This window comes from Microcebus murinus, chromosome 19 (assembly GCF_040939455.1).
Source record: "Microcebus murinus isolate Inina chromosome 19, M.murinus_Inina_mat1.0, whole genome shotgun sequence".
Classification (NCBI taxonomy): domain Eukaryota; kingdom Metazoa; phylum Chordata; class Mammalia; order Primates; family Cheirogaleidae; genus Microcebus; species Microcebus murinus.
Window position 1 is genome coordinate 25,075,135 of NC_134122.1, and position 27,433 is coordinate 25,102,567.

Here is a 27,433-nt window from a genome sequence, read left to right on the forward strand (position 1 = left end):
ACATTTCATTTCTGTTTGAATATTTTTTAAAAATGCAGAATAAGCCACAGAGAAAAGGACAAACACTGTATGATTTCACTTATATGAGGTCCTTAGAGTAGTCAAATCCATAGAGACAGAAAGTAGAACGGCGGGTGGCAGGGGTGGGGGCCGTGGGGTGGGAGGAGGAGTTGTTGAATGGCGACAGAGTTTCAGTTTGGGAAGATAAAAAACTTCTGGACATGGACAGAGGTGACGGTTGCACAACACTGTGACAATGCATAATGCTACTGGAATGTGCACTGAAAAACGGTTAAGATGGTACATTTTATGCTCTATGTATTTTGCCACAATTGAAAAAAAAAGAGCAAAGAGCTGTAAAAGGCATGCGCAAGAGCTGTATGAACTGATGAGTAATTTCCAAGATAAATTATTAAGTAAAAAAACAAAGTGCATGTGGGAAAGAAGGGCAGTGGAGAACACACTCATGGGTCTCACCTGTGCAAAAGAAACACAAAGGACAGAGGAGAACTAAGGAGTCCGGTACCTCGGGCAGGACGAGGGGGGAGTGGGACAGCGGGAGCGATACTTCCCCACCCTTCCCCACCCACGCCCTCTATGCAGCGCTGACTCACAGCTTCACACCGCAAGGCTTCACATACCAAAAAACAAATGAGTAAAGCCAACCAGGACAAGGGGTGAATGCAAAATGGAATATTAAACAGTAACAAATGAACCTATTACAAACGACATGTATTACGAACAATATGACCACCCTGAAGGCGGTGGGGAAGAAAAGAAGGATCCTGAGTAACTTTGGAAAACAGTATTTGGAAGGGATATTGTGAGGCTACAGACTAAAAACTGTACACACTAATTAGTAAATTGGTTTCTCACAGGGATGTGGGTGAACAATTCTGAAACAGCTTTAGTTGTACCAAGATTGAACAAATCGGTAAACACATGGGTATAATGAGAGCCAGGTGCTTCACTGCTGGAGAAGAAGTTACCAGAAGGAAAAGGGAAGGCTAGAGAGAGCCCTGCAATATTGGGTTGAAATCAGAGAAATCAGTATTAACTTCTTGTTTTTAATATAAATGCAAATGAATAAATATAGAAATATAAGTACAGGTGTGTGTGTTAATATACATAGATATTTCCTGTCTCGGCCAGGTGTGGTGTCTCACGCCTGTAATCCTAGCACTCTGGGAGGTCGAGGAGGGCGGATTGCTTGAGATCAGGAGCTCTAAACCAGCCTGAGCGAGACCCCGTCTCTACTAAAAATAGAAAGAAATTAATTGACCAACTAAAAATATACATACAAAAAAATTAGCCAGGCATGGTGGCGCATGCCTGTAGTCCCAACTACTCGGGAGGCTGAGGCAGGAGGATCGCTTGAGCCCAGGAGTTTGAGGTTGCTGTGAGCTAGGCTGATGCCACAGTACTCACTCTAGCCTGGGCAACAAAGTGAGACTCTGTCTCTAAAAAAAATTTAAAAAAACAAAAAGATATTTCCTGTCTCTGTCCACCTTGAAGGAAGACCTTCAAGCAGTGATGCTCCAGCAGCAACAAGCACACCTGGTGGCCAGACCTTGGTTTCTAAACACCACTGTCCAAGAAACAGAACCAGATTCTTGGAGAAATGGCTGATTTCAGGGCCGGGGCAGGGAAAGTACAAGATGAGCCTGAAACACTTGGTAGCGCTAGAAAGTAAAGAAGTGCTCAACAGAAAGAAGGGGGCCAGGTGCAGTGGCTCATGCCTGTAATCCTAGCACTCTGGGAGGCCGAGGTGGGAGGATCGCTCATGGTCAGGAGTTCGAAACCAGCCTGAGCAAGAGCAAGACCCTGTCTCTACTAAAAATAGAAAGAAATTAATTGACCAACTAAAAATATATATACAAAAAATTAGCCGGGCATGGTGGCGCATGCCTGTAGTCCCAGCTACTCAGGAGGCTGAGGTAGTAGGATCGCCTGAGCCCAGGCGTTTGAGGTTGCTGTGAGCTAGGCTGACGCCATGGCACTCTAGTCCGGGCAACAGAGTGAGACTCTGACTCAAAAAAGAAAGAAAGAAAGAAGGGAATGTTTAAGGACGCCCAATAGCCAAATCTGGGACAATCTGAATGATATAAATCATAAGCGTAGGGGACCACAATCCACTAAAGGAATCATCCTTGGGTCCATACTGATATCTATTATAAATAAATAACTGAATAAACAAATAAACGGGAGAAGGGACACATCTTTCTCACGGTAGAGCTCTAATTACTAGATGTAAAAGGACTGAAGGAAATAGAAAATCTTCACTAGCCAAGCATCACAGTGACAACTGTTTGCTATGGACAGCATGTCTGCGCCCCCCAAATTCATATGTTCAAGCCCTGACCCCCAACAGGATGGTATTAGGAGGTGGGGCCTTTGGGAGGTGATTAAAGTTAGGCAAGGTCATGAGGGTGGGGCCCCAGGATGCCATTAGGGCCCTTTAAGAAGATAAAGAGGCCGGCAGCGGTGGCTCACGCCTGTAATCCTAGCACTCTGGGAGGCCGAGGCGGGCGGATTGCTCAAGGTCAGGAGTTCGAAACCAGCCTGAGCAAGAGCGAGACCCCATCTCTACTATAAATAAAAAAGAAATTAATTGGTCAACTAATATACATAGAAAAAATTAGCCGGGCATGGTGGTGCATGCCTGTAGTCCCAGCTACTCGGGAGGCTGAGCCAGGAGGATCACTTGAGCCCAGGAGTTTGAGGTTGCTGTGAGCTACACTGACGCCATGGCGCTCACTCTAGCCTGGGCAATAAAGTGAGACTCTGTCTCAAAAAAAAAAAAGATAAAGAGACAAGAGTTCTCTCCCCACCATATGAGGACACAGCAAGAAGGTAGTGAGCCCTCATCATACCCCATGTCCTGAGACTTCCCAGCCTCCAGAACTGTGAGAAATCAATGTCTATTGTTTAAGGCACCCAGTCTGTGTATTCTTGTTATAGTAGCCTGAGCAGACTAAGGCAAGATCCACCAATGGATGCTAAAATTAGTCGGCAGAATAGGATCATAAACAGGGTATTTGTGGCCGAGCTCATGCCTGTAATACCAGCACTCTGGGAGGCTGAGGCAGGAGGATTATTTGAGGCCAAGTGTTTGAGGTTGCAATGAGCTGGGTTCCTTCCACTGCACTTTAGCCCAGGAGACAGAATGAGACCCTGTCTCCAACAAAAGAAAAAGAAAAAGAAAAACCAGAAACAGCGTATTTGCATACTCTTGAAGTACTTCCCCACAAGATACTTATTAATTAGAGAGGGAACTTAGCCACTTCACAGTGGAGAAACCTGGCAGGCACCACCCTAACCAGCGATCAAGGTTAACGTCATCAGTGATATTACAACATACACTGAGAAGGACACGGTGTCGCCTCTGTGGTATTCTTGCCAAAAGTGCAAAACCTCAATCTGATCATAAGAAAACATCAGACCCAACTGAGGGACATTCTACTAAACAACCTCCCAGTGCTCTTCAAAAGCGTCAAGGGTGTGAAGGGATGGCAGACTGAGGAGCTGCCACACACCAGCAGGCTGAACAGACTGACCACGCAACACAGGGGGCTCTGAGTCAGATCCCGAATCGGATCCTGAGAGAGAAAAGGGATTTTAGTGGGAAACTATGAAATTCAAAGGTCAGTGGACTGGATCATGGATGGGTACTGCCCTGCTAATGTCCTTGTTTTGGTAACTGTCCTGAGGGTCACATGAAGTTACATTAGGGGGAGCTGGGCTAAGGGTATGTGAGAACTCTTTCTGGGGAGCAACTTTTCTAAAATTATTCTTTTTTTGTAGAGGTGGGGTCTATGTTGCCCAGGCTGGTCTCAAACTCCTGGCCTAAAGTGATCCTCCTGCCTTGGCCTCCCAAACTGCTGGGATTATAGGTGTGAGCCACCACACCCAGCCTGAAGTTATCTTAAAATAAAAAGAGGAGAAAGAATTCAGGAGTGTGTGTTTTATACACCACAGAAACACTAATGACAAAAAGTGAATAAAGAATACTTTGGGATCTCCTCCACTCTTGGGGTCGACTCATTCCTTCTCTGGAATGTACTAAGAAAAAGAATACTTTTGGCTGGGCGCAGTGGCTCATGCCTGTAATCCTAGCACTCTGGGAGGCCAAGATGGGCGAATCCTTTGAGCTCAGGAGTTTGAGACCAGCCTGAGCAAGAGCGAGACCCCATCTCTACTAAAAAAAAAAAAAAAAAATGGAAAGAAATTAGTTGGACAACTAAAAATATATAGAAAAAATGAGCCGGGCATGGTGGTGCATGCCCATAGTCCCAGCTACTAGGGAGGCTGAGGCAGACGGATTGCTTAAGCCTGGGAGTTTGAGGTTGCTGTGAGCTAGGCTGATGCCATGACACTCACTCTAGCCCGGGCAACAGAGCGAGACTCAGTCTCAAAGAAGAAAAAAAAAAAGAATACTTTTGTACTTGGGGGAGAGAGGGACTTGGACTATCTAGAAAATTCACCATGTGGCCAAGAGAACACCTGGGGAGGTAAAGCAGGCTACAGGAGACCAAGCCCTCTGTTCTCACTCCATCACTGCCTTGTGTCCTCTAATTCCATGAAGTCATTTGTGAGCACTCAGCAAAGGCCAGGGACCAGGTCCTGGGACCGAGTGCAGAGGCCTCCTGCCCACCCCCCCACCCCCGGCCACACCCACAATACTCACCTGCGGAGAAGCGACTGTTGCAGGCTCTTGCAAGTGGCCAGGGACTCCCCGGTGAACATGTGGCACACGACGACGTGCAGACAGCGGGCCATGAAGGCCAGCACCGCATCGGGCTGGAGGGTGCCACTGCGGGAGACCAGGCACAGGCGCTGCAGCGAGGGGCACTGGCTGAGCGCCTGGAAGAACTGGGCGTTGGCGCTGAAGTAGGGCTGCTCCAGCCTGCGGGAGAGAGGACAGCGTGAGACTCCACAGCACGGGCCCACCAGGCCATGCCACAGGGTCCTGGATGTGCTGGGAGCCGGGCCTCTTGGCCTAGAGCCCAGCCCAGCTGCTCCCTCCCTTGTCTACACCACAGTCCCATGGAGCACTGGGTGAGGACTCAGACCCCTAGTTTCTTCCTTGGCGATCCTGATGCGGGGGGACCCGCCAGCCACTGTCTACAGACCTAGACTAAGAGTCACTGGCTCAAGGCCATCAGGCTTCGGTGCGCACAGCTGCCTGCGTTCCCTGTGCTGCCTGTTTGGTGCACCCAACTGACCCCCTAGCACCCCACCCTCCCTCAGACACTGACGTGCTGGGTGGGGGGTGCAGAGAGGAACTCACATGAGGTCCCTGCCCTCAGGGAATCACCGTGATGGAGGAGACAGATGATGCACAAACCACAGGAGAGGGTGGGAGGCTGGGGTTCTGGTGGGGGAGGTGCCTCAGCCAGGCGGGGACCACTCTAGCCACGACAGGAAGAGTGGACGGCACTGGATGGCTCCAAGGCCAGAGGGATGCTGAGGGTGAGTGGGGTGAGCTAAGTAGTTGACATGCAGCCTGCAGACGACAGGAAGAGCTGCAGGTGTGTACTCGGGTGGCACCTGTTTTCAGGAAGATGGACCGGAGCCATCAGGCAGGAAGGAGACCCCAGGAAGCTATGGCTGCAGGGAAGCACAGGGGAGAACCCAGGGGAAGGGCAGGGTTTGGGAATGGGAATAGGGGACAACATTCCAGATCCTTCCTTCAGAGTCTGTCTACCAGAAAAGGAAGCAGAGGGACAGAGCAGGCTCTGAGGGTGCAGTGACAGACGCAGGGACACGCCGCTGCTGAGAAGCTACAGCTGGGAACATGGTTGGGAACATGGTTGTAGGACCTGGGAGATGCCTGGGCCATGGCGGGACATGGGTGCAATGAGCCCCTCAGAAATGAGAAACGGGCGGGGAGGGAGGAAAAAAAAAAAAAGAAATGAGCAACGGGAGCGGAGAGGGATGGAGGAGAACTCAAGGGACTTCAGGGGCTGCCAGGAGCACCTGGTGTCAGGGGAGGAGCAACTGGAGGGACAGGCTAAGAGCCAGGGGGTTGGGGGAGGCTGGTGTGGGCTGAACCATGTCCCCAACAAGGTACGCAGAGTCCTAACCCCAGGGTCTTTGCAGATGGAGTCAAGATGCAGCCACACTGGATCAGGGTGGGCTCTAAACCACACGACTCGCTCTTTATAAGGCCAAGTGAAGACACAGAGAAGACAGAGGGACAACAGCCCTATGTCAACACAGGCAGAGACCAGAGTGATGCGTCTACAGGCCAAGGAGCACCAAGTGCTGCCGGGGTCGCCAGCAGCTGGGAGGGAGGCCTGGGACGGACTCTCCCTAACACCTTTCAGAAGGAACCGACTCTCCCCGCACCTTGACTTGGGACTTCCGGCCTCCAGAATCACAAGACGATAAACTTCTGCTTCTTTAAGCCACCCAGTCTGCGGTCAATTGTTACGACAGACTTGGGATACCAGCACAGATGCTGAGCAGAAATGGGGCTGGAGGCAACAGGCGGCACTGTTCTGAGCTGTCCCACACGGGAGCCACCGGTCAGTCACACATGGCTACTGAACACCTGAAATGCAGCTAGTGAAGCTGGTTTTCATTTTAATCAATTTAAGTAGAAATTCTGTGATGCTCCTAATGCTGAGATTATGGGGGAAATGCAGGTCCTCCTGGGGTGTGACTGTGAAAAGCTGCGGTGCCCACTGCCCAGTGCCAGCACGAGGTGTTGGGAGAGGCAGCATGCTCCCAAGTAGCTGTGACCACAGGCATGTCACATAACACCCAGCTAACTTTCCCTATTTTTTGTAGAGACCGGGGTCTCGCTCTTACTCAAGCTGGTCTCCCAACTTCTGGTCTCAAGCAATCCTCCCACCTGGGCCTCCCAAAGTGCTAGCATTATAGGCATGAACATATCTTTTAAGAACATTTTTTTTTTAAGTCCTAAGGTGAGCTCAGGCTAAATATTTAGCAGACGCTGCCCCTAAAGAGAACAACTGAGACATCATGGCAAGGATTTTGAGCTCAGTAACTGAGAGGCCCCTAGGCAGACCACAGACAGTGACGAGAGGGGTGGAGTCCCCCACATGTACAGGGGGACTTATCACAAATTTACCAAGTCAAAAATCACAGGCAGGCCCGGTGTGGTGGCTCACGCCTGTAATCCTAGCACTCTGGAAGGCTGAGGCAGGCAGATTGCTCAAGGTCAGGAGTTCGAAACCAGCCTGAGCAAAAGCGAGACCCCGTCTCTACTATAAATAGAAAGAAATTAATTGGCCAACTAATATATAGAGAAAAAATTAGCAGGGCATGGTGGCGCATGCCTGTAGTCCCAGCTACTCGGGAGGCTGAGGCAGGAGGATCGCTTGAGCCCAGGAGTTTGAGGTTGATGTGAGCTAGGCTGATGCCATGGCACTCATTCTAGCCTGGGGAACAAAGTGACACTCTGTCTCAAAAATAAAAAAAAAGAATCCCAGGCAAAGTGTTTCAGCCTTCACCTGCAGACCATGAAAACTATAGCGAGGATCCCTTACAGCTGCATAAACCACATATTGTTACCAGAATAAAAAGTACAAACAGCCATCCACACAGGGAAAAAGATATAATTAAAGATGCCTGGATTAGAAAAAACACACATCCTTCAGGTTCACAAGAATATCCCTTCAGTGAAAGCAAAACTGAAAGTGGCCCATTAAACCTCTGATACAGCTGGGTGTGGCAGCTGAGGCCTATAATGCCAGTGCTCTGGGAGGCCAAGGCAGGAGGATCACTTGTCAGGAGTTTGAGACCAGCCTGGGCAACATAGCAAGACCCCATTTCTACAAAAAATAAGCCAGCATGGTGGCATGTACCTATAGTCCCAGCTGCTGGGGAGGCTGAGGCAGGAGGATCACTTAAGCCCAGGAGTTGGAGATTGCAGTGAGCTCTGATGATGCCACCACACTCCAGCCTAGACAACGGAGTGAGGCCCTGTCTCAAAAAAATAATAATGTCTTCATGGATTTAAAAAATAATAATGGGCCGGGCGTGGTGGCTCACGCCTGTAATCCTAGCTCTCTGGGAGGCCGAGGCGGGCGGATTGCTCGAGGTCAGGAGTTCGAAACCAGCCTGAGCAAGAGCGAGACCCAGTCTCTACTATAAATAGAAAGAAACTAATTGGCCAACTAATATATATAGAAAAAATTAGCCGGGCATGGTGGCACATGCCTGTAGTCTCAGCAACTTGAGAGGCTGAGGCAGCAGGATTGCTTGAGCCCAGGAGTTTGAGGTTGCTGTGAGCTAGGCTGATGCCACGGCACTCACTCTAGCCTGGGCAACAAAGCGAGACTCTGTCTCAAAAAAAACACACACAAAAAAAAACAAAACAAACAAACAAAAAAAAAAACAAAAAAAAAATAATAATGATTTAAAAAAAAATTGCTAAGAATCATGCCCCTGATGCTGCCACAAGGACTCCAGAGCACTGGGGACCTGAGGTGCGGTGGCATCTGAAACCTGTGGAGCAGGAAGCAATTAAGTCCTAGCCCCAGCAGAGCAGCTTCAGATTAAGAAATGCAAATCTGTTTTGTTTTGGTAAACTATGAAAATCATTTTAATTTAAAGATGGTCAGGAAGTGCTTTCATTAAAATACATTGTAGAGACCAAACAAGCAAAAGCCCTAAGCAAGCATCCCTCTGCAGACCTGAAAGCAGGAGCTGGGATGGTGCGGAGTTTCTGGAAGCAGCAGCGAGGCTCCTGACAGCAGGGGCGAGGATGGCACAGAGAGGACGGCTGTGGTGGCCTTGGTCACTAGGTGGCGATGCGGGTCTACATCACCAGCCCAAGACCTCTCCAAGCAGAGCCTTTGGGGTTACAAACCAACCGGCAGAGCGCACGTGTGTGCCTGCTCTGTGTGTGGGGTGTGTGTGTGTGTGTGTGTGTGTGTGTGTGTGTGTGTGTGTACAGGGTTTAATCTTTTTTCAACTGAACAGCCACTTCCAGCTTCTTCCACCCCAGAGGAGTCACCATTCACAGGAGTTCTGGACAGGGATGGGCCCATAGGGGAATGTCCTGTCCACTCCTGCTCCCTCAGAGGCCTGGATGGGCGGGGACTGCATGTCCAAACCTCCTCCCAGCTCCTGGGGCAGGCAGCCCAGGACGGTGACAGAGCTGACCCACCACAAGTGCCCAGCAGCATCTACAGGGAGGGCAGGGGGTGTGAAAGAGGTCTCCACTGTGCCCGGCCTCACCTTAGGGGGGCTGTGGCCCTTTCCCTTCCAGCCGTCCCTCAACCTTCCAACCATGGAGGATCTGGTCTCCAAATCCCACTCCCCAGTGGGCCTTGGGTCTCCCTGTGGCTCTGTGGGCACGAAAAGGCACTCAGATCACAGGTCCCATGAACGATGCCCAAGCCTCCAAGGTATCCCTGGGACAGCATGCCAGGGCCTGGCTCTGAAATGGCTCTTGCTTCCGCCCAGATGCTGCCCTGGTTCCGAGGTCACAGCAGCCCAAGGTGACTCAGAGTAATGCTCTCCCCCTCCCTCCACCGCAAGGCAGGGCTTAATCAGTCTGCGGAGAGAAGGTGCCCTCTTCCGCCCAACTTGGAGACCTCTTGCTAGGGAGGTGTGTTATGAATCCTAAGCTGTGTGAGGCCTGGACCAGAACAACTTGTCCCTGACCACCTCCTCCCTACCAGGAGCCAGGAAGGCACAGTGCTCTGGGTCACAATGGTGGGGGGTGCAGTGGCCAGTCGCCTGGGACTGCCGGGGGCTGCCATCTCAGGAACATCCCAGGGAAGTGCAGGGCCCCGGCTGCCCTGGCAGCCCCAGGAGTGGTGTGCCAGCCTCCCCTGAGCCCCGGACACCATTTCTTCTGTGCAGCTCCTGCCCACAGGCAAGCAAGCGCCACCTGCTCCTTTCGCTCCAGCTTCCCTGGGCTCCCCTGCCGCAGAAGGCAGGCATCCAGAGGAACAGGGCCATTTGGCCACGTTTTAGAAACTGGAGTTTGTTCTGAACAGGCAGTACCCAACTCAGAGCAGACGTGGTTCTCAGCGGCTGCTGGGCACAGGCTTGAGTTTGTGCACAGAGATGCCATTATGAGTGGCGGGCAGGTTCTCAGGCCAGCCCACAAAACCCATTCATCTTGAGTCGTGCAGGCCTCCCCAGGTTGCACGCAGGACCTTGGTCCTGGGGAAGACACTTAGCCACAAGGACCATGTCCCAAACCCTGGAGGTCACTCGGTAACCACTAAATGCTGCCACGTTGCCCCATTCAATGCCCGGTTGCCCTGTGAGGCAGGAAACACTCCCGGCTACATGTGCGGACCAGCTGTGTGACCCGGGCAAGTTCACTGACACTCAGGGCCTTGTAAAGCGGGTGACACGGTCTACACTCATGGGGTTGTTGAGAATATCAAAGGGGTCAAGACCTATGAGCACATGAAAGAGGTGAAGTAGCTGGCTGACAGCACTTAAGTTCAAAGGTACACATACCACAGTCACCTCCTCCTCTGTCTTCCAGAACGCACCCCCCCCAAGCACCTCCTTCGCAAATCTTTTTTGTTTGTTTGTTTTTTTGTTTTTGAGACAGAGTCTCACTTTGTTGCCCGGGCTAGAGTGAGTGTCATGGCATCAGACTAGCTCACAGCAACCTCAAACTCCTGGGATCAAGCAATCCTGCTGCCTCAGCCTCCCGAGTAGCTGGGACTACAGGCATGTGCCACCATGCCCAGCTAATTTTTTCTATATATATTAGTTGGCCAATTAATTTATTTCTATTTATAGTAGAGATGGGGTCTTGCTCTTGCTCAGGCTGGTTTCGAACTCCTGACCTCAAGCAATCCGCCCTTCTCGGCTTCCCAGAGTGCTAAGATTACAGGCATGAGCCACCTCGCCCAGCCCTCCTTCACAATTCTTGTTCCTCTTCCTGACCAATTCTCGCCAAGTACCCTCCCTGGCCCATCTGGGGGTTCCTCTGGCTCCAAGGCCAAAAGCCACCGATGAGCCGAGGACTCCAGAGCAGCCCTGACTCTCGCTCAGGCCTGCCCGCTGGGAGGCTGCGCATAGCCGCTCTGGGGACACTTGGGGCCCGGCCTGCGGCATCTCGACCTTCCAGTGCTCTGGCATGTTAAACTATAAGAATGTAGGACTTTCTTCTTTTTTCCTTGGTTTCTGTTTTTATCAACCACTCAGCTATGAGAAGCTCCAGCTTTTATGGGTTGGTGAGAAAGCAAAAATCCAGCAGCCAGACTGGCAGACCCAGACAGAGCTCAGCCCAGAGTCTGGGCCGGTTGGGCTGTCTGCGTTAGGAAACTTTCGATTCCCAATCACAAGGCACGAACAGGGTGACAGAGAGCAGACCCCAGGGGCTCTGGATGCTGAATGTCCTTCAAGGCCCACCTGCAGCTCCTCACCACAGCCTTGGGGAAAGCCAGGAGGAGATGGGGTGGGAGAAGCCACTGGAGAGAGATGAGCCAGTGAGAGACAGGGGCTGTGGGGGGCTGCAGAGACTCCGAGGAGGAGGAGGAGGAGGAAGGCATCCTCCGAGGTCAGAAAGGCTTCAAAATGGAGGTGGTGAAGGGGATTGACTGCTGTGGTCAGAGGTGACACGTTCAGCTACACGTGGTGACAATGTTCTCCCCAAACGTAACAATTTAGCCCAAAATTGACATGAACTTAGACTCAAACATCTAAACCAGGGGATGCTGAAAAGCCGGCAGCCCGGCTCTTGGAGCAAGCATGAGGCTGCCCCTCCCCAGACCCAGACACGCTGACTCAACAGGGCAGAAAAAAGAGGCTTCGAGCAATCTGCTCTGCCATTTGGGAGGCCTGGGTTTGGTCCCTGGCTTCTTGCCCCGATGCCAGCAGGGAGTCCCAGCACTGCTGCACTCAGAGGCCTCAAGGGAGGCACCCGGCCTGGCTGAGCCACTCTGGAAGGCTCCAGGGTGTGAGCAGCAAAGCATTCTGCCGCCTCCACTCGGGTCTGGCTGCTTCCTGTGGTGCCCAAGCCTTCCAGGGGGAATCGGGGAGATTCACACAGGACACACTTATCTCTACTCTGACCTTGGCTCGAGGGCGAAGGTCAAGCTCTGGGTGAGACACAGTTGCTCCTCTGAGCTTCCACAGCCTCACCTGTGAAATGGGAGCATCGGTGCACCTGGCTCAGGGGACGGTTGTGAGGATGACTGGCTCAGAGGCCTGGCCCACGGCAGAGGCACTAAGTGAACACTAACTACTCTGGGACAGTGACACATGTGCCCAAGTGCCCCTTCCGCTGAGACAGGCTTCATGCTCCCACGGCTGCCTCACATGCGCTCACCCAGCGAGGAACTCACAGAAAGCGACCTTCCAACACCTCCTTCCTGGCTCCCTGACCTGAGTCCCTCAGGGCGCTGGGTCGATGCCTTCACTACATTTGGGGTAATTTTTCAAGATCAGATCTATGTGTCAAGATTTCAAAGATATCTTAAGTTAACGAATTCTTATCCTTTAAATACTAGGACCTCAAAAGAACATGCTTTCCCCGAGCCATAATTCAGTGTAAATCCATCTCTGCTTGGTTCTCCCTGACAACAGCCTCTGAGGCCCGTGGGTTCCACCTCCTTCTGCTCCCTCAGACGGGTCCTGCTACCCCAGCCCCGGTCCTACCCACCCCAGGAGACCACACCCTGACCCCAAACCAATCCCTGTCTTCTCCATCTTGTCCCTCCAGTCCACGGGGATGCCAAGGACCCCCCTGGCAGACGTCTTGCAGCACCTCCACCTGCCTGCCCCGCCCACCTCACCACCTCCTCCCTCCCACCTCCCCACTCTGCCTGTGCATGCTGAACCCATTGGCCTCTGGCATATTTTAAGCCTCTTGGGCCCCTGCACATGCTACTTACTACTCCAGAAAGCCTTGGCCCTGCATCCCTGGCTAACTCCTACACAGCCTTCAAAAACCAAAAAGTTGAGCAAGAAGGTTGTGGGTTCAAATCCTGACTCTGCCCTTACCAGCTCTGCTATATAGGAACAATTATTACCCACCTTCAAGGATTATTACAAGGATTAAATGAGATTATGTACAACAGCAGTATTGTACATAGCAGTCACTTAAATAACCATAAGAAATAAAGACGACGACATTAAGCTCAGATGTCTGCCCCCTGCACTCCACGGGAGCTCCATCAGATTGCCATATTCCCCAGATTGCCCCTGAACCCCGTCTTGTACACAGCGATGCTCTGACCACAAGCATCTGGGCTCCAAGAGGACAGGCCTGTGTCACATCCATCTTTGAGCTCCACACCTGGCAGGCCCACAGCAGGTCTGCAAACAACAAGTGCTACTCACTTCCCCTCTGCCAGCCTCTAGGGGGAGAGCCAGCAGAGGCCAGGGAGACACCGACCAGGCCCCTCACCTGAGGTCCTTCAGCCGCTTGCAGTGTTTCAGCATGTCCGAGAGGGCGGGCATGTAGACCACCTTCCCCATCATGCCCAGGTTGGCCAGTGAGAGGGACTGGAGCTGCTGGCACTGCAGGCCGATACTGACCAGCCCAGAGCCTGTCAGCACACTGGGTAGCTGGGCCAGCGTCAGGTGCCGCAGGAAGGCCAGCTGGCCAATGGCGGCCACCTCCGAGTCCCCAACGTTCTGCGCCCGGCTGCAGGGAGGGAGGGAGTTGCGGATGGCAGGCTCATTGCGCGGCATGGCAGAGGAGAAGTTGGACCCAATCAGCTCAAGGTGTTCCAAAAAGGGCAAGTTCTTCAGCAGAGACCAGAACACAGAGGAAGGCTGGGGGACCGTCTGGCCCGAGAAGGGGTTGGGGCAGGACTGCACGCCTATGCGCACCTTCTTGCCAAAGCCGCGGGGCACAGCGTGCATGACGGGCTGGGCGGGTACCCGGTCGGCCCGAGGTGCCGAGTCCGCAACAGAGCAGACAGGCAGGGAGAGGGAGCGCAGGTGGCGCAGCCGGGCCAGGAGCTGGCAGAGGTGCCTGCCCAGGCCCTCGGAGCTGTGGTGGTGGGCGGCTGAGAGGTTCAGGTGCCGAAGGTTGCAGCAGGACACCACCAATGTCTCCAGGATGCTGCTGTCAATATCGTCCTCTGCCTTGCGGAGCAGGGAGTCCGGGGAGAGGCAGTGGACACAGCCGCTGAGGTTCAGGCTGGCCAGGCTCCGGAGGTCCTTGCCGCCATTGATAACCCGCTGGATCAGGTGGCCACCAGACAGGGTGCACCGGCTGAAGCTGAAGTAAAACGGGTTGTTGAACTTCATGTGCTGGAGGAGGGACGAGCCGTTCAGCCAGGACTTGGGCAGCTGCAGGGCATCCAAGGCGACATTGCGGGCCATGGAATCTAAGAGGTTCTTGGTGGCCCCACTCTCAGCAAAGCTGCCAGGGACAGAGATGAGGAAGGCGTGGAGGTTCTCAGGCGTGCGGTCGCTGAGCACAGCCAGGTACAGCCGCACCACCTCCTGGTTGATGTAGCCCGGGGCCAGGCGGGCGTAGAAGACCCGCAGGTTCTGGTAGTGGGGCACGTTGCTCTGGCCCACCATGAGCTGGCCCGAGAGGATGGCCCCCTCACGCGTGCGGTCCAGGATCTCGAAGTAGAGCAGCAGCTTCTCGAGGCTGGTGCAGCAGGGCACCACGCCATAGGAGGGCGTGAACAGCGTCTGCTTGAGCTCTCGGACGCGGCTCAGTGTGGCCTTGCACTCGCCACTCAGCTGGCTGGCGTCGAAGCCAGGGCTCACATCGATGGCCAGGGAGCGCAGGTGCTGCAGGGCCGACAGCATCTTGGAGAGGCGCAGGGAGGTGAGGTGGCAGCCCGAGAGGTTCACCTTCACGAGGCTGCGGCAGCGGGCCACGTGCTCCACAGTGGAGCCTGACAGCCAGTAGCAGCCGGCCAAGCTCAGCTGCTGGATGTCCCGGCCGATCTCCTTCACCAGCTGCTTCACCTTGTCCTCATTGGCCTGCAGGACAGGGCAGAGCAGGGAGAGGAGGGAAAGGAGCTGAAAGCAGCTGGGCATCTCCTTCACCCCTAAGCATGCACGCTCCCCCCATGCTCCCCCACGACAATCAGGGAGCCGCGCAGGCCCTGCAGAGGCATGCCTCCGGCCAGGAGAGGAAGCCAACCCTACCCCTTCCCACACGCTTAGCTCAAGCCAACAGTCAAGACCACCCTGCCATGGGGCAGTGGGCAGCAGAAGAACCACATGACAGGGCAATGCCACTCCTAGGTATACAACCAAAGGAACTGAGACTGGGAGTCACACAGATACCCACTCACCTGTGATCCACAATAACCCAAAGGCAGAAACCACCCAAACATACATTAATAGAAGAATGGATGAAAAAATGCAGTCTATCCATACAATGGAATAAATACCTTTCAACCACAGAAAGGAACAAAGTTCCAACACCTGCGACAACATGGATGAACTTAAACATGACTCTCGGTGAGAGAAGCCAGGCACAAAAGGTCAATGTGCACGACTCCACTGACACGAAACGCCTACGACAGGCAAATCCGCAGAAACAGATGGTAGAATAGAAGCTACCAGGGGCCAAGGGAGAGGACAGTGGGAAGTTATTACTTAATGGTTCCACTTTCAGATGGTGAAAAAGTTCCAGAGATAGATGGTGGTGACAGTTACACAACATTGTGAAATGTGCTTACAGTCACTGAACTGCACACTTAAAAATGATTAAGACAGTAAATTTTATTTTCAGTCACAATTTTTAAAATGGTTAAAACGACAAATTTTATATCATATATATTTTACCACAATTCAATAAAATTAATAATGTAATATACTAAAAAACATCAGGCTGGGCGAGGTGGCTCACGCCTGTAATCCTAGCACTCTGGGAGGCCGAGGCGGGCGGATTGCTCAAGCTCAGGAGTTCAAAACCAGCCTGCGCAAGAGCGAGACCCCGTCCCTACTATAAATAGAAAGTAATTAATTGGCCAACTAATATATATAGAAAAAATTAGCCAGGCATGGTGGCGCATGCCTGTAGTCCCAGCACTCAGGAGGCTAAAGGATTGCTTGAGCCCAGGAGTTTGAGGTTGCTGTGAGCTAGGCTGATGCCACGGCACTCACTCTAGCCTGGGCAACAAAGCGAGACTCTGTCTCAAAAAAAAAATTAAATAAATAAATAAAAACAAAAAACATCAAATTGTACACTTTAAATAAATGAGTCAATTGTATGGCATGTGAATCATATCTCAATAAAGCGTATAAAAAAAAGAAGAAGGGTCCTTAGCTGAGGAGCCTGACCACCCGCAAAAGCCTCCCGCGGCAGACTGCACAAGAGGGCTGCCTGGGCATGGCCCCTCTCTCTGACACACGCTGCAGAGCTGGAATCGTGCCCTACGAAGCTGTTTTCACATTCTTACATTTTGCTCATGAATCTAGCTGGGACTGGCTTAGGTGAACCATGAAATACTCAGTGGGGAGAGCACAGCAGCCAGTTACCTACAGCCGCACGCTGTGGCTGTTTCCAGCATAACCCTGTGGTGAGCAACGCTGCTTCGAGTATCCACATACAACAGGCTTCAGCACACAGGATTTCTTCTCTGCAGGAAAGGTCTACACACAGGACTGCGCACTCAAAGGAGAGGCATATTTTAAACACAGCCAGCTACTTGGGAGGCTGAGGTGGAAGGATCGCTTGAGCCCAGGGGTCTGAGACCAGCCTGGGGAACATAGCAAGACCCCATATCTACCCCATCTCTGTAATGAATAGAAAAATTAGCCAGGCGTGGTGGTGTGTGCCTGAGGCATAGTCAAGGATACAATGAACTACGATCATCCCACTGCACTCAAGAACTGGGAAACAGAGCAAGACCTTGTCTCTCCAAAAAAAAAAAAAAGAAAAATTATAAAACTTCTAGACACAGGAGAAAATCTTCATGATCTCAGGTTTAACAAAAGATTTCTTCAAAACAACACAAAAAGCACACATTCAAAATTAATAAATCGTAAAAAAAATAAAATAAAAATAATAAAAAAATTAAAAAAAATTAAAAATTAAAAAAAATTAAAAAAATAAAAAAATAAATAAAAATAAAAAATAAAAAAAATATATATTCACGAACAATAGGTAAAAAAAAAAAAAAAATTAATAAATCGTACTTCACCAAAAGTTAATATCTATGCCTTTCAAAAGACAGTTAAAAAATGAAACACCAAGCCAGACTGGGAAAAAAACCAGGGAGATAAGTCACAACACATATATCTAACAAAGGATGGGTACCCAAAAGATATACAGAACCCCACAACTTACTAAGGAAAACACAACTCTGTAAAAACTGGGCAAAAGACTTGAACAGACACTTCTGAAAATGGCCCATACACTTCACAAAACATGACAGGCAGCATCCTTCATCAGTTAAACCGTGAGTTAAAACCACAATGAGATACCATGTCCCACCCACTAGAATGGCCAAAACTTAAAAAACTGACACCTCTGAATGTTGGTGAGGATACAGAGCAACTGGAACTCTCGCCCACTGCTGGTGGGGTGTAAGATGGTGTCCTCACACTGTGCCTCTGGAGGGCAATGCATTTTCCTTTACAAGAAACTTCCAAACCTATCCTGTGACCCAGCAGTGCCACTCCTTAGGTGTCTATGGGCAAGTAACTCTCCTACGCCCTCCAGGCCTGAGGCCCTAGGTTTCCTCCCAGAACAAGGTCAACATATACCTGCACTCTCCTCCCCAGGTGTCGTATCATCCACACTGTTCTGCCCTTGCTTTTGTCACTTGGTCCATCCTGAAGACTGCTCCAGTCAAGACCCCTTCTTTGTCAGCTGCACAGCAGGGCTATGCCAGTCCTCAAAGACAACATCTAGGTTGTTTCCAATCTCCCGTCCCCTCACCCACCTCACCTGATAGTCCTTCTGCAGCAACACGGTGTGCACGAGGCTCTTGTCAAGGCACAGGGCTGCGAGCTTCCGGCAGGTGCACCGGACATTCAAAATCAGGTCTGTGCTGGGGACGTGGCTGAGGATGTGCAGTAGGATCTCGTCAGAGAACCCCAGGAGGTGGGCGCCACCCGCCATCCCAGCAGAGTGTGTGTCATCATCGTTGGACATGTCCTGAAAATAAGGGGGACACCAATTTCCTACAGGATCCCCAAAGGCAGCCATCGGCCTGGCCTCCCCAGCCAGGGAGAGAAGCTAAGAGAAGCCCTCACCATGGTCCAGGGGAAAGAAGGTGCTTTCATGAAAAACCTTAACTGCATAGCAAAGAATTCATGAAAAGCTTCAAAACTCCTTTTTAGATCTGCAAACCATAATCTCTCTTCAAAAGTAAAAGATTAGTAAAAAGATCATTATGCATTTAAAAGAAGTTTTTCCTACTAAAGGCCACCGGTCAACTGTGGCACAATTTTAGGCTCAACAATGTAACCATGCACCAAGGTTCTCCACTGTTGAAAGCCACTATTCCCTGACTCTGTCCCAGACGTCAAACTATTCATATATTCTTGAAAACCCTTCAGTAGGAGAATGCTATCAAGAAACTTATTGAGGGCCGGGCGCTGTGGCTCACGCCTGTAATCCTAGCTCTTGGGAGGCCGAGGCGGGCGGATTGCTCAAGGTCAGGAGTTCAAAACCAGCCTGAGCAAGAGCGAGACCCCGTCTCTACTATAAATAGAAAGAAATTAATTGGCCAACTGATATATATATAAAAAAAATTAGCCGGGCATGGTGGCGCATGCCTGTAGTCCCAGCTACCCGGGAGGCTGAGGCAGAAGGATCACTTGAGCCCAGGAGTTTGAGGTTGCTGTGAGCTAGGCTGATGCCACGGCACTCACTCTAGCCTGGGCAACAAAGCGAGACTCTGTCTCAAAAAAAAAAAAAAAAGAAACTTATTGAAAGCCAAGTGCAGTGGTGTACACCTGTAGTCCCAGCTGCTCAGGAGCTTGGAGCAGGAGGATCACTTGAGCCAGGGAGGGAGGGAGGGAGGGAGGGAGGGAGGGAGGGAGGGAGGAAGGGAGGAAGGAAGTTAGTTAGTCAGTCAGTCAGTTAGTTAGTTAGTTAGTTAGTTAGTTAGTTAGTTAATGAGGACAATAACACTGTCTTCACCTCGCAGGGCTGCCTTAACAGCTAAATGAGTTATCACACATCACATCCTTAGAACAATGTCTGACAACAACAGCTATTTCAGCATTGCCATTAAGCAAAAGTAGAGGAACCACCATTGAGAATAAAACTACACAAGTCCTTATAAAGAAGACAGTATCTACTAGACTAATGAGGTTTTCAAATCTTAAAATCAGTATTAAATAATAGGGACACAATTTATCTCCATTTTTCATATTTTCTGGTTAGAGACTCATGTTGGCATTTCCAATAAGATATGTGTAGATCTCATTTGCTGTGCTGTAGCTATCCAGCAAGCTACCAGGTGTTCTTTCCTAACGTGAGCTTTGGTCCAAATGCTCAATGCCTTTTTTTTTTTTTTTTTTTTTTTTGAGACAGAGTCTCACTTTGCTGCCCAGGCTAGAGTGAGTGCCATGGCGTCAGCCTAGCTCACAGCAACCTCAATCTCCTAGGCTCCAGCAATCCTGCTGCCTCAGCCTCCCGAGTAGCTGGGACTACAGGCATGCGCCACCATGCCCGGCTAATTTTTTCTATATATATTAGTTGGCCAATTAATTTCTTTCTATTTATAGTAGAGACTGGGTCTCGCTCTTGCTCAGGCTGGTTTCGAACTCCTGAGCTCGAGCAATCCGCCCGCCTCGGCCTCCCAGAGTGCTAGGATTACAGGCGTGAGCCACCGCGACCGGCCTCAATGCCCTTTTTTTTTTTTTTTTTTTTTTTGAGACAGAGTCTCCCTTTGTTGTCCAGGCTAGAGTGAGTGCCATGGCGTCAGCCTAGCTCACAGCAACCTCAAACTCCTGGGCTCGAGCGATCCTTCTGCCTCAGCCTCCCGAGTAGCTGGGACTACAGGCATGCGCCACCATGCCCGGCTAATTTTTTTTTATATATATATCAATTGGCCAATTAATTTCTTTCTATTTATAGTAGAGACAGGGTCTCGCTCTTGCTCAGGCTGGTTTTGAACTCCTGACCTTGAGCAATCCGCCCGCCTCGGCCTCCCAAGAGCTAGGATTACAGGCGTGAGCCACCGCGACCGGCCTCAATGCCCTTTTGACTTGTACAATCAAGAGGGAGAAGGGCTGGACCCACGCTAATGTGATATAAAATCCCCAAATCAAGAACAGAGGAATATGGCCGGGCGTGGTGGCTCACACCTGTAATCCTAGCTCTCTGGGAGGCCGAGGCGGGCGGATTGCTCAAGGTCAGGAGTTCAAAACCAGCCTGAGCAAGAGCGAGACCCCGTCTCTACTATAAATAGAAAGAAATTAATTGGCCAACTGATATGTATATAAAAAATTAGCCGGGCATGGTGGCGCATGCCTGTAGTCCCAGCTACTCGGGAGGCTGAGGCAGAAGGATCGCTCGAGCCCAGGAGTTTGAGGTTGCTGTGAGCTAGCCTGACGCCACGGCACTCACTCTAGCCTGGACAACAAAGCGAGACTCTGTCTCAAAAAAAAAAAAAAAAAAAAAAAAAAAGAACAGAGGAATACACAAGACTTTACTAAGCAGGGTTCGTGGAGGATGAGTCCCTGCAACGCCCCACTCCCGCCTCAGGCTCCTCCTGCCTCCTCCAGGGTGCTCCTCTCTCTAGGCACCCAGGAGACAGCGCCCAGAACCACCCCTGCTGCCTCTCCAGCAACTGTGTCTACACGGCCCTCACCTCCAGCCTCCTGTCTTCCACCCTGCTTCCCGTACATATGTGCATGGATAGAAACTTTGAGTTTTGGAAAGCTCTGCTGCTGCCATGGCAACCATGAGGGCCGTAGGGGAAGAGCCTATCTGCACACCCCACGCAGGCGTCAGGGGTTTCCTGGGAACGCTGACTGTGCAGCCCTTTCACCCTGTTCCAGTGGGCTCCTGTCCTGCCAGGCCCAAGACAGGTGTCCAGGGATGTTTAAAGAATATTCCTCCATCCTCCAAAAGAAAGCTACAAGGAACACCAAAGAACATGGCCAACTCAGATAGTGTATTTATCACGAGGGTCAGAGAGTCAAGCTTATCTCGACGGCTTCGACTCTTCCCCCTGCCCTTCTTCATCTGCCCTCCCCTGCCCCCCAGCCTGCCTCCTTGCTTCCTCTGTCACAAGGGCAGAACGCAGCCCTCAGACCCAAGTCCACAGCTGTGCTGTGTCGTATTCTGGGTCCGATGACTTTCCCGTCACATAGTATTTCCCAGAGAACAGTCAAGGGGATCACTCAGGTACCTCATAACAATTGGATTCCCAACCTAGACCTGTGGAATCCATCCCCAAGGGACAAGCTCCTGAACCAGGGACTATCCTTGTCAGAACCAGGGATAATTTCTACCAAAACCAGGGACAACCCCTATCAGGAGGCCTTGGCAAATAGGGCTCTGCAGAGGACTTGGGGCTATGAAATCACAAGACTGGGTTTACTTCTATTTTGAATGGCCTGAGCCCCACTACCCCATCCCTAATTTGTAGATTTATGAAGTAAGAATGCCACTGGAGGCCAGTCACGGTGGTTCACGCCTGTAATTCTAGCACTCTTGGGAGGCTGGGAGCCCGAGGCAGGAGGATCGCTTGAGGTCAGAAGTTCGAGACCAGTCTAAGCAAGAGCAAGACCCCGTCTCTACTAAAAAAAATAGAAAAGAATTAATTGGACAACTAAAACTATATAGAAAACATTAGCCAGGCATGGTGGCACATACCTGTAGTCCCAGCTACTCAGGAGGCTGAGGCAGGAGGATCACCTGAGCCCAGGAGTTTGAGGTTGCTGTGAGCTAAGCTGATGCTACGGCACTCTAGCCTGCGCAACAAAGTGAGACTCTGTCTCAAAAAAAAAAAAAAAAAAAAGACTGCCACTGGTGTGCTCTCATGGGTAAGAGGAAGAACAAGAGCAAAACACTATAAAAAACTCCAGCATCATATAATTTCCAGCTATGCTACTATGCTGAATTTTTCTTAAAACTACCTAGAAATCACAAGAATTAAAAAAAAAAAAAAGAAAGAAAGAGAGAATGCACCAAGAATTAAGTCCCAGCTCCCTCTATCCAGCCTCAGCACATTCCACAGGATCATTTTTTCCACATGCTGTGCCTCAAATAAAAGAAAAATTTCATCTCAGGCCAGACCCCAAATGCTGTGGCAAGGCCAGCAGCACACAGGCTGGGCGGGGCAACAGCTCATGATGGCCCCCCCACCCCCTGAATCTCTGGCCAGCTAATCCTGGGAGGTGGCTGCTGGGTTTGCAACAACTGAGTCATTTCTCTGGAACTTAGTTTTCTTAGACAACTTTGGTAAATCTACCCTTGGCACCCAGAAAAGGTTGCAAGCTCTGGAGAAGCAAGAACAAACCAGAGGTGTCCACCAGGATGACAAGAGGGAGCGAATGGGCCTCCGAGTTCCTTTTCTTATTGTTGCTGTTGAGACAGGGTCTTGCTCTGTCACCCAGGACAGAGTACAGTGGCATCATCATAGCTCCCTGCAGCCTTAAACTCTTGGCGTTAAGCAATCCTCCTGCCTCAGCCTCCCCAATAGCTGGGACTGCAGGCATGGGCCACTGCGCCTAGTTATTTTTCTATTTTTTTGTAGAGATGGGGTCTCTATATGTTACCAAGGCTGGTCTCCAACTCCTGGCCTCAAGTTACCCTCCTGCCTCAGCCTCCCAAAGTGCTGGAATTACAAGCAAGAGCCACCATACTCAGCCCAAGTTTCTTAATCTGTGAAATAAAAACGTGGCCCAAATATGCCTACCTCCACACATACCCAAATAAATTCATACTTGTTTCCATCTATCTCTGAGACAATATGTTGTTAGCCACAGGGGAAACTGAGGCAGACTCATCCTCCATCTTAAAAAAAAACCCAGGTAACTAACCCAAGGTCAGAGGGCAATCAATGCAGAAAGCAGGGCCCGATGTGCGGAGCCAGGAACTGTCCTTCTCTCCAGCACCAGGAAAGAGAGGCTGGGGCCTCCTGAGAGGTCCTGACCAGACACCGAATTTCTGGAGCCTCTTGAAATTCCAATTCAGGGGTGAGAAACAGGCCCTAGAATGTGCTTGTAACAGGTCCAAGTGATCCTTATCAGGCACACTGGGAGCCACCTGGCTATAATGATGACATGAAAGTGGTTTAAAGAGTTTAGTTATTCATTAAACTCATTAATTTTAAAGTCAGCAATGACTTTCAAAATCAGACACCCCATTCTGGAATCAAAGAGAGGGGATGGTTGCACAACCTTGGTGAATATAGTTTTCTTAAAAAAAAACAACAACAACAAAAAAAATCACTGAATTGTACACTTTAAAAGTGTGAATTTCGGCCGGGCGCGGTGGCTCACGCCTGTAATCCTAGCACTCTGGGAGGCCAAGGTGGGTGGATTGCTCGAGGTCAGGAGTTCGAAACCAGCTTGAGCAAGAGTGAGACCCCATCTCTACTATAAATAGAAAGAAATTAATTGGCCAACTAAAAACATATAGAAAAAATTAGCCAGGCATGGTGGCATATGCCTGTAGTCCCAGCTACTCGGGGGGCTGAGCCAGAAGGATTGCTTGAGCTCAGGACTTTGAGGTTGCTGTGAGCTAGGCTGACGCCACGGCACTCACTCTAGCCTGGGCAACAAAGCAAGACTCTGTCTCAAAAAAAAAAAAAAAAAAAAGTGTGAATTTCGTAGTATGTGAATTTTTTTTTTTTTTTTTTTTGAGACAAAGTCTGGCTCTGTTGTCTGGGCTAGAGTGTTGTGGCGTCAGCCTAGCTCACAGCAACCTCCAACTCCTGGGCTCAAGCAATCCTTCTGCCTCAGCCTCCCAAGTAGCTGGGACTACAGGCATGCGCCACCATGCCCGGCTAATTTTCTCTATATATTTTTAGTTTGCCAATTAATTTCTTTCTATTTTAGTAGAGACGGGGTCTCACTCTTGCTCAGGCTGGTTTTGAACTCCTGACCTTGATCTATTCTCCCACCTCGGCCTCCCAGAGTGCTAAGATTACAGGCAAGAGCCACCATGCCTAGCCTGTAGTATGTGAATTATATCTCAATAAATAAATAATTTGACTCTCCCAGAAAAAGAGACCTTGATATCCACACTCACCTCTCTCCTTCTCAGCCTAAAAGGTGTCTGCAATGCCAACAAGAAGCAGGCCTCGGCCAGGCGCAGCGGTTCACGCCTATAATCCTAGCACTCTGGGAGGCCGGGCAGGCTGTTTGCTCCAGGTCAGGAGTTCGAAACCAGCCTGAGCAAGGGCGAGACCCCATCTCTACTATAAATAGAAATAAATTAATTGGCCAAATAATATATATAGAAAAAATTAGCCGGGCATGGTGGCACATGCTTGTAGTCCCAGCTACTCAGGAGACTGAGGCAGAAGGATTGCTTAAGCCCAGGAGTTTGAGGTTGCCGTGAGCTAGGCTGACCATGGCACTCACTCTAACCTGGCCAACAAAGTGAGACTCTGTCTCAAAAAGAAGCAGGCCTCAACAGCCAGGTCACTCCCAAGTGCTTCACAGGACAGAGGGGCCTTTGAGCCAGGACTCCGTAAGACCAAGGTACCAGACCCACCCACTCTGCAAGGTACATACAACTAACTGCAATCTGCTAACACAGCCAGGCTACCCCAGAACTCTTCCTCAGGGAGCTGGAGTTGTCTGGCCCTTCAATTCTATCGTCAGTCTGCAATTGGGCACACACCCTTCCCTGTCAATCAAGGAGCCACTGGGGCTGGAGAACAGTCAGCAAGCCCAGGCCTCCTTCCACATACTCATGTCCCATCCACTCTGCGGAAAAGACTTGAACCTCTCACACTTGTTCTCTAGAACCCAGGCAACCTCCTAAAACTTAGAAGTGTGCCCAACAGTTTGAGTCCTGGAAGATGACAGATACCCAGGTAGGCAGGAAGCAACAAAAGGGAAGCCAGTAGTCCAACTCCAGTCCCCCTATACCCTTGTGTGCAGAGAAAACACCTTGCACCACATAACGGCAGACGCGGTGGGATTCTCCATCGGCCCCAGATTTGTGGAACGCTGGGAAATGAATTCCAGATAAGATGTAAGTACCCCAGGTGAAATGTCTTTTCCTCTACCACCACCCCCCCCCCCACCGAAGTCAACAAGCAGGCTCCAGAGACAAGTGGGCTGGACTGAAACTGAGCATCCAGAGACAGAAGACAGGGTGGGAAGTGGACACAGAGAGGAACGTCCTAGAGCTGCAAGCACTAAGCCGAGGAAAAGGGGCAGGGAGAAAGGGCCCGGAAACTCAGAGGGCAGAGAGGCGGGGAGCAACTCTGGCGGTCAGGAATGTGGGGCTGGAAAAGGGATGGAAAGCCAAGGAGGGAAACAGTGTGTGCCTTGGGAGGCAGGGCGAGGGCCTGGGGGTCAGGATTGGGCAAGGATGCAAGGCTAGGGTCCGGATCGGAGGACGGAGTGGGGTAGGGGTCGGGACAGAAAGAACGCATGGGGACCGGTGTTGAGACGAGAAGAACCTGGGGGGCCGAGGCCGCCGAGGCAGGAGCAGAGCGGAGAAAGACGCGGGATGTACCTCTCCGGAGCTGGCCATGTCGCGGGCGGGCCGTGCCGCGGCTGCCGGAGCCGCAGCCCCGGGGCCTCCAGCCTGCCGGGCCAGGGATGCTCGATGCCGGCGCGGCCGCGGCTCTACAGAGACCCCAGCAAGGGGCGGGACCTCTAGCCACTTCCGGCGCCTGCCGACACGCACTTCCTCTCGCCCACAGGCAGGCCCCGCGTTGCCGCCATGTTGGGTGTGGCGCCGTACGGGGCTCTGCCAGGGCACGGAGGAACCCTACAGGTCTTCTGTGGCCTCCGCCTCCTCTTCGAGCTCGTTCCCCAAGCTCTGTGCCCTTTGCACGCTCCTCTCCAGCCACGCTGGCCTGCTGCAGGCCCAACACGTCCCCGCCACCAGGCCTTTGCATTTGCCATTCCCACTGCCTGCCGCTTTCAAAAGCCACCTGTCAGAAGATCCCCAGCACCTTGTATAAAATAGCAGCTCCTCCTCCCCACCCACATACACACGCATCTGAATCGCCCCTCACCCCGTGTTCTGTGTCTCTATAGGTCTTTGCACCGTCTGACCTACTGTATCTTTTTTTTCCGGGGGGAGGGGAGTGTCCTCCCCCTAATACGTTGTAAACAGGAACAGGATTTTCCAGAACCTAGAACTACCCCCGGCGGGTAGTAGACACTGAATAAATATTTGCTGAGTAAATGAATGTCTGTGCACTTACTCTGAAGCATTTGCATTTAAAAACACTTTATTAGTAGAAATTCATGGGGAAATCTCCTGCTCTGGAAGCAGAAAAACTGGGTTTGCATACAGATACTGACTTCTGGGTGACCCTGAGCAAGTGTTAGTTTTCTAGGGCTGGCCTAACAAAGTGCCACAAACTGGGTAGCTTACACAACAGGGATTTCTTCTCTCTCAGTTCTAGAGGCCAGCAATCTGAAATCAGGATGGTGGCAGGGCCATGCTCCCTCCAAAGGCTCTAGGGAAGAATCCTGCCTTGCTTTTTCCTAGCTTTTGGTGGTTGCCAGCCATCCCTGGACTTCCTTGGCTTGCAGCAGCAAAACTCCAAGTTCTTCTTCTGTCTTCTTGTGGTGGTCTCTCCGCTGTGTCTGTGTGTGTTATAAGGACACCAGTCATGTTGGACTTAAGGGCCCACCTTAACCCAGTATGACCTGACCTTAACTAGTCACATCTGCAAAGACCCTATTCCAAATAAGGTCACATTCTGAGGTTCCAGGTGGACACAAATGTTTGGAGGACACTATTCACCCCTGTACATCAGGTTTCATATCATAGTCCCCCAGGGCTCATTTCCCTCCCACCTCCTAGGATTGAGCCAGTTACTGAGTATAAAGAATCCTCTAAAGAGCACCAACTGTGGATCATGGCAGTAGGGGCAAGGCAGTCCTTTCCCTCAAAGAGCTCATGGCTTTTTGGACAGTTAAGTCCAACTTCAAGCATAACAAAAGTGATCCTTAGTGCAGTTCCCCTTGTTTCCCATAGGAGCAGAGTTCTGGACCAGGCAGGCATCTGGGGGAGTTTCACAGAGGCCCAGGACTCTCCTGCAATGCCCCAGCCCCCACCTGTCCTCCCCCTTCCTCCTCCTTCCACCCGTCTGCACCAGCTGCTCTGGCCTGTGACAGTGAAACACTCACTCATTGCACAGGCTCTTTCTCTGGGGCAATGCTTTGTTCCTGGTGGTTGACGGTTTCAATCATAAATCAAATGTCACATCCTCCCAGCAGGTCTTCCCTGGAATGATCTTTCCTAGCCTCCCTGACTCATTCCTTCTTTTCCCGTACAATTTTTCATTAGGTATATTTTTCATGTGGCTGACTTGTTTTTTCTCTGTCCCCCACTAGAACAGTGCTTGGCAGTAGCAGGCCCTTGATACATATTTGCCAAATAAATTCT

General features: G+C 51.0%; 1 protein-coding gene across 2 annotated transcripts in view; it reads right to left on the minus strand.

Annotated features, from left to right (window-relative positions):
* Positions 1 to 25,683, minus strand: part of FBXL18 (F-box and leucine rich repeat protein 18) — a 39,914-nt gene extending 14,231 nt beyond the window's left edge. The window contains exons 1-4 of one of the 2 annotated variants that reach the window (XM_012758956.3): positions 25,541 to 25,683; positions 17,828 to 18,037; positions 13,361 to 14,904; positions 4,688 to 4,906 (exon numbers count right to left, since the gene is read on the minus strand). In XM_012758956.3, the coding sequence (XP_012614410.1) occupies positions 4,688 to 4,906; positions 13,361 to 14,904; positions 17,828 to 18,037; positions 25,541 to 25,558 (1,991 nt within the window). In that variant the 5' untranslated portion in view covers positions 25,559 to 25,683. Of the gene's footprint in view, positions 1 to 4,687; positions 4,907 to 13,360; positions 14,905 to 17,827; positions 18,664 to 25,540 lie in introns of those variants that run through there. The other variant, XM_075995265.1, reaches the window with a different exon arrangement.
* Positions 25,684 to 27,433: the final 1,750 nt, after the last annotated feature.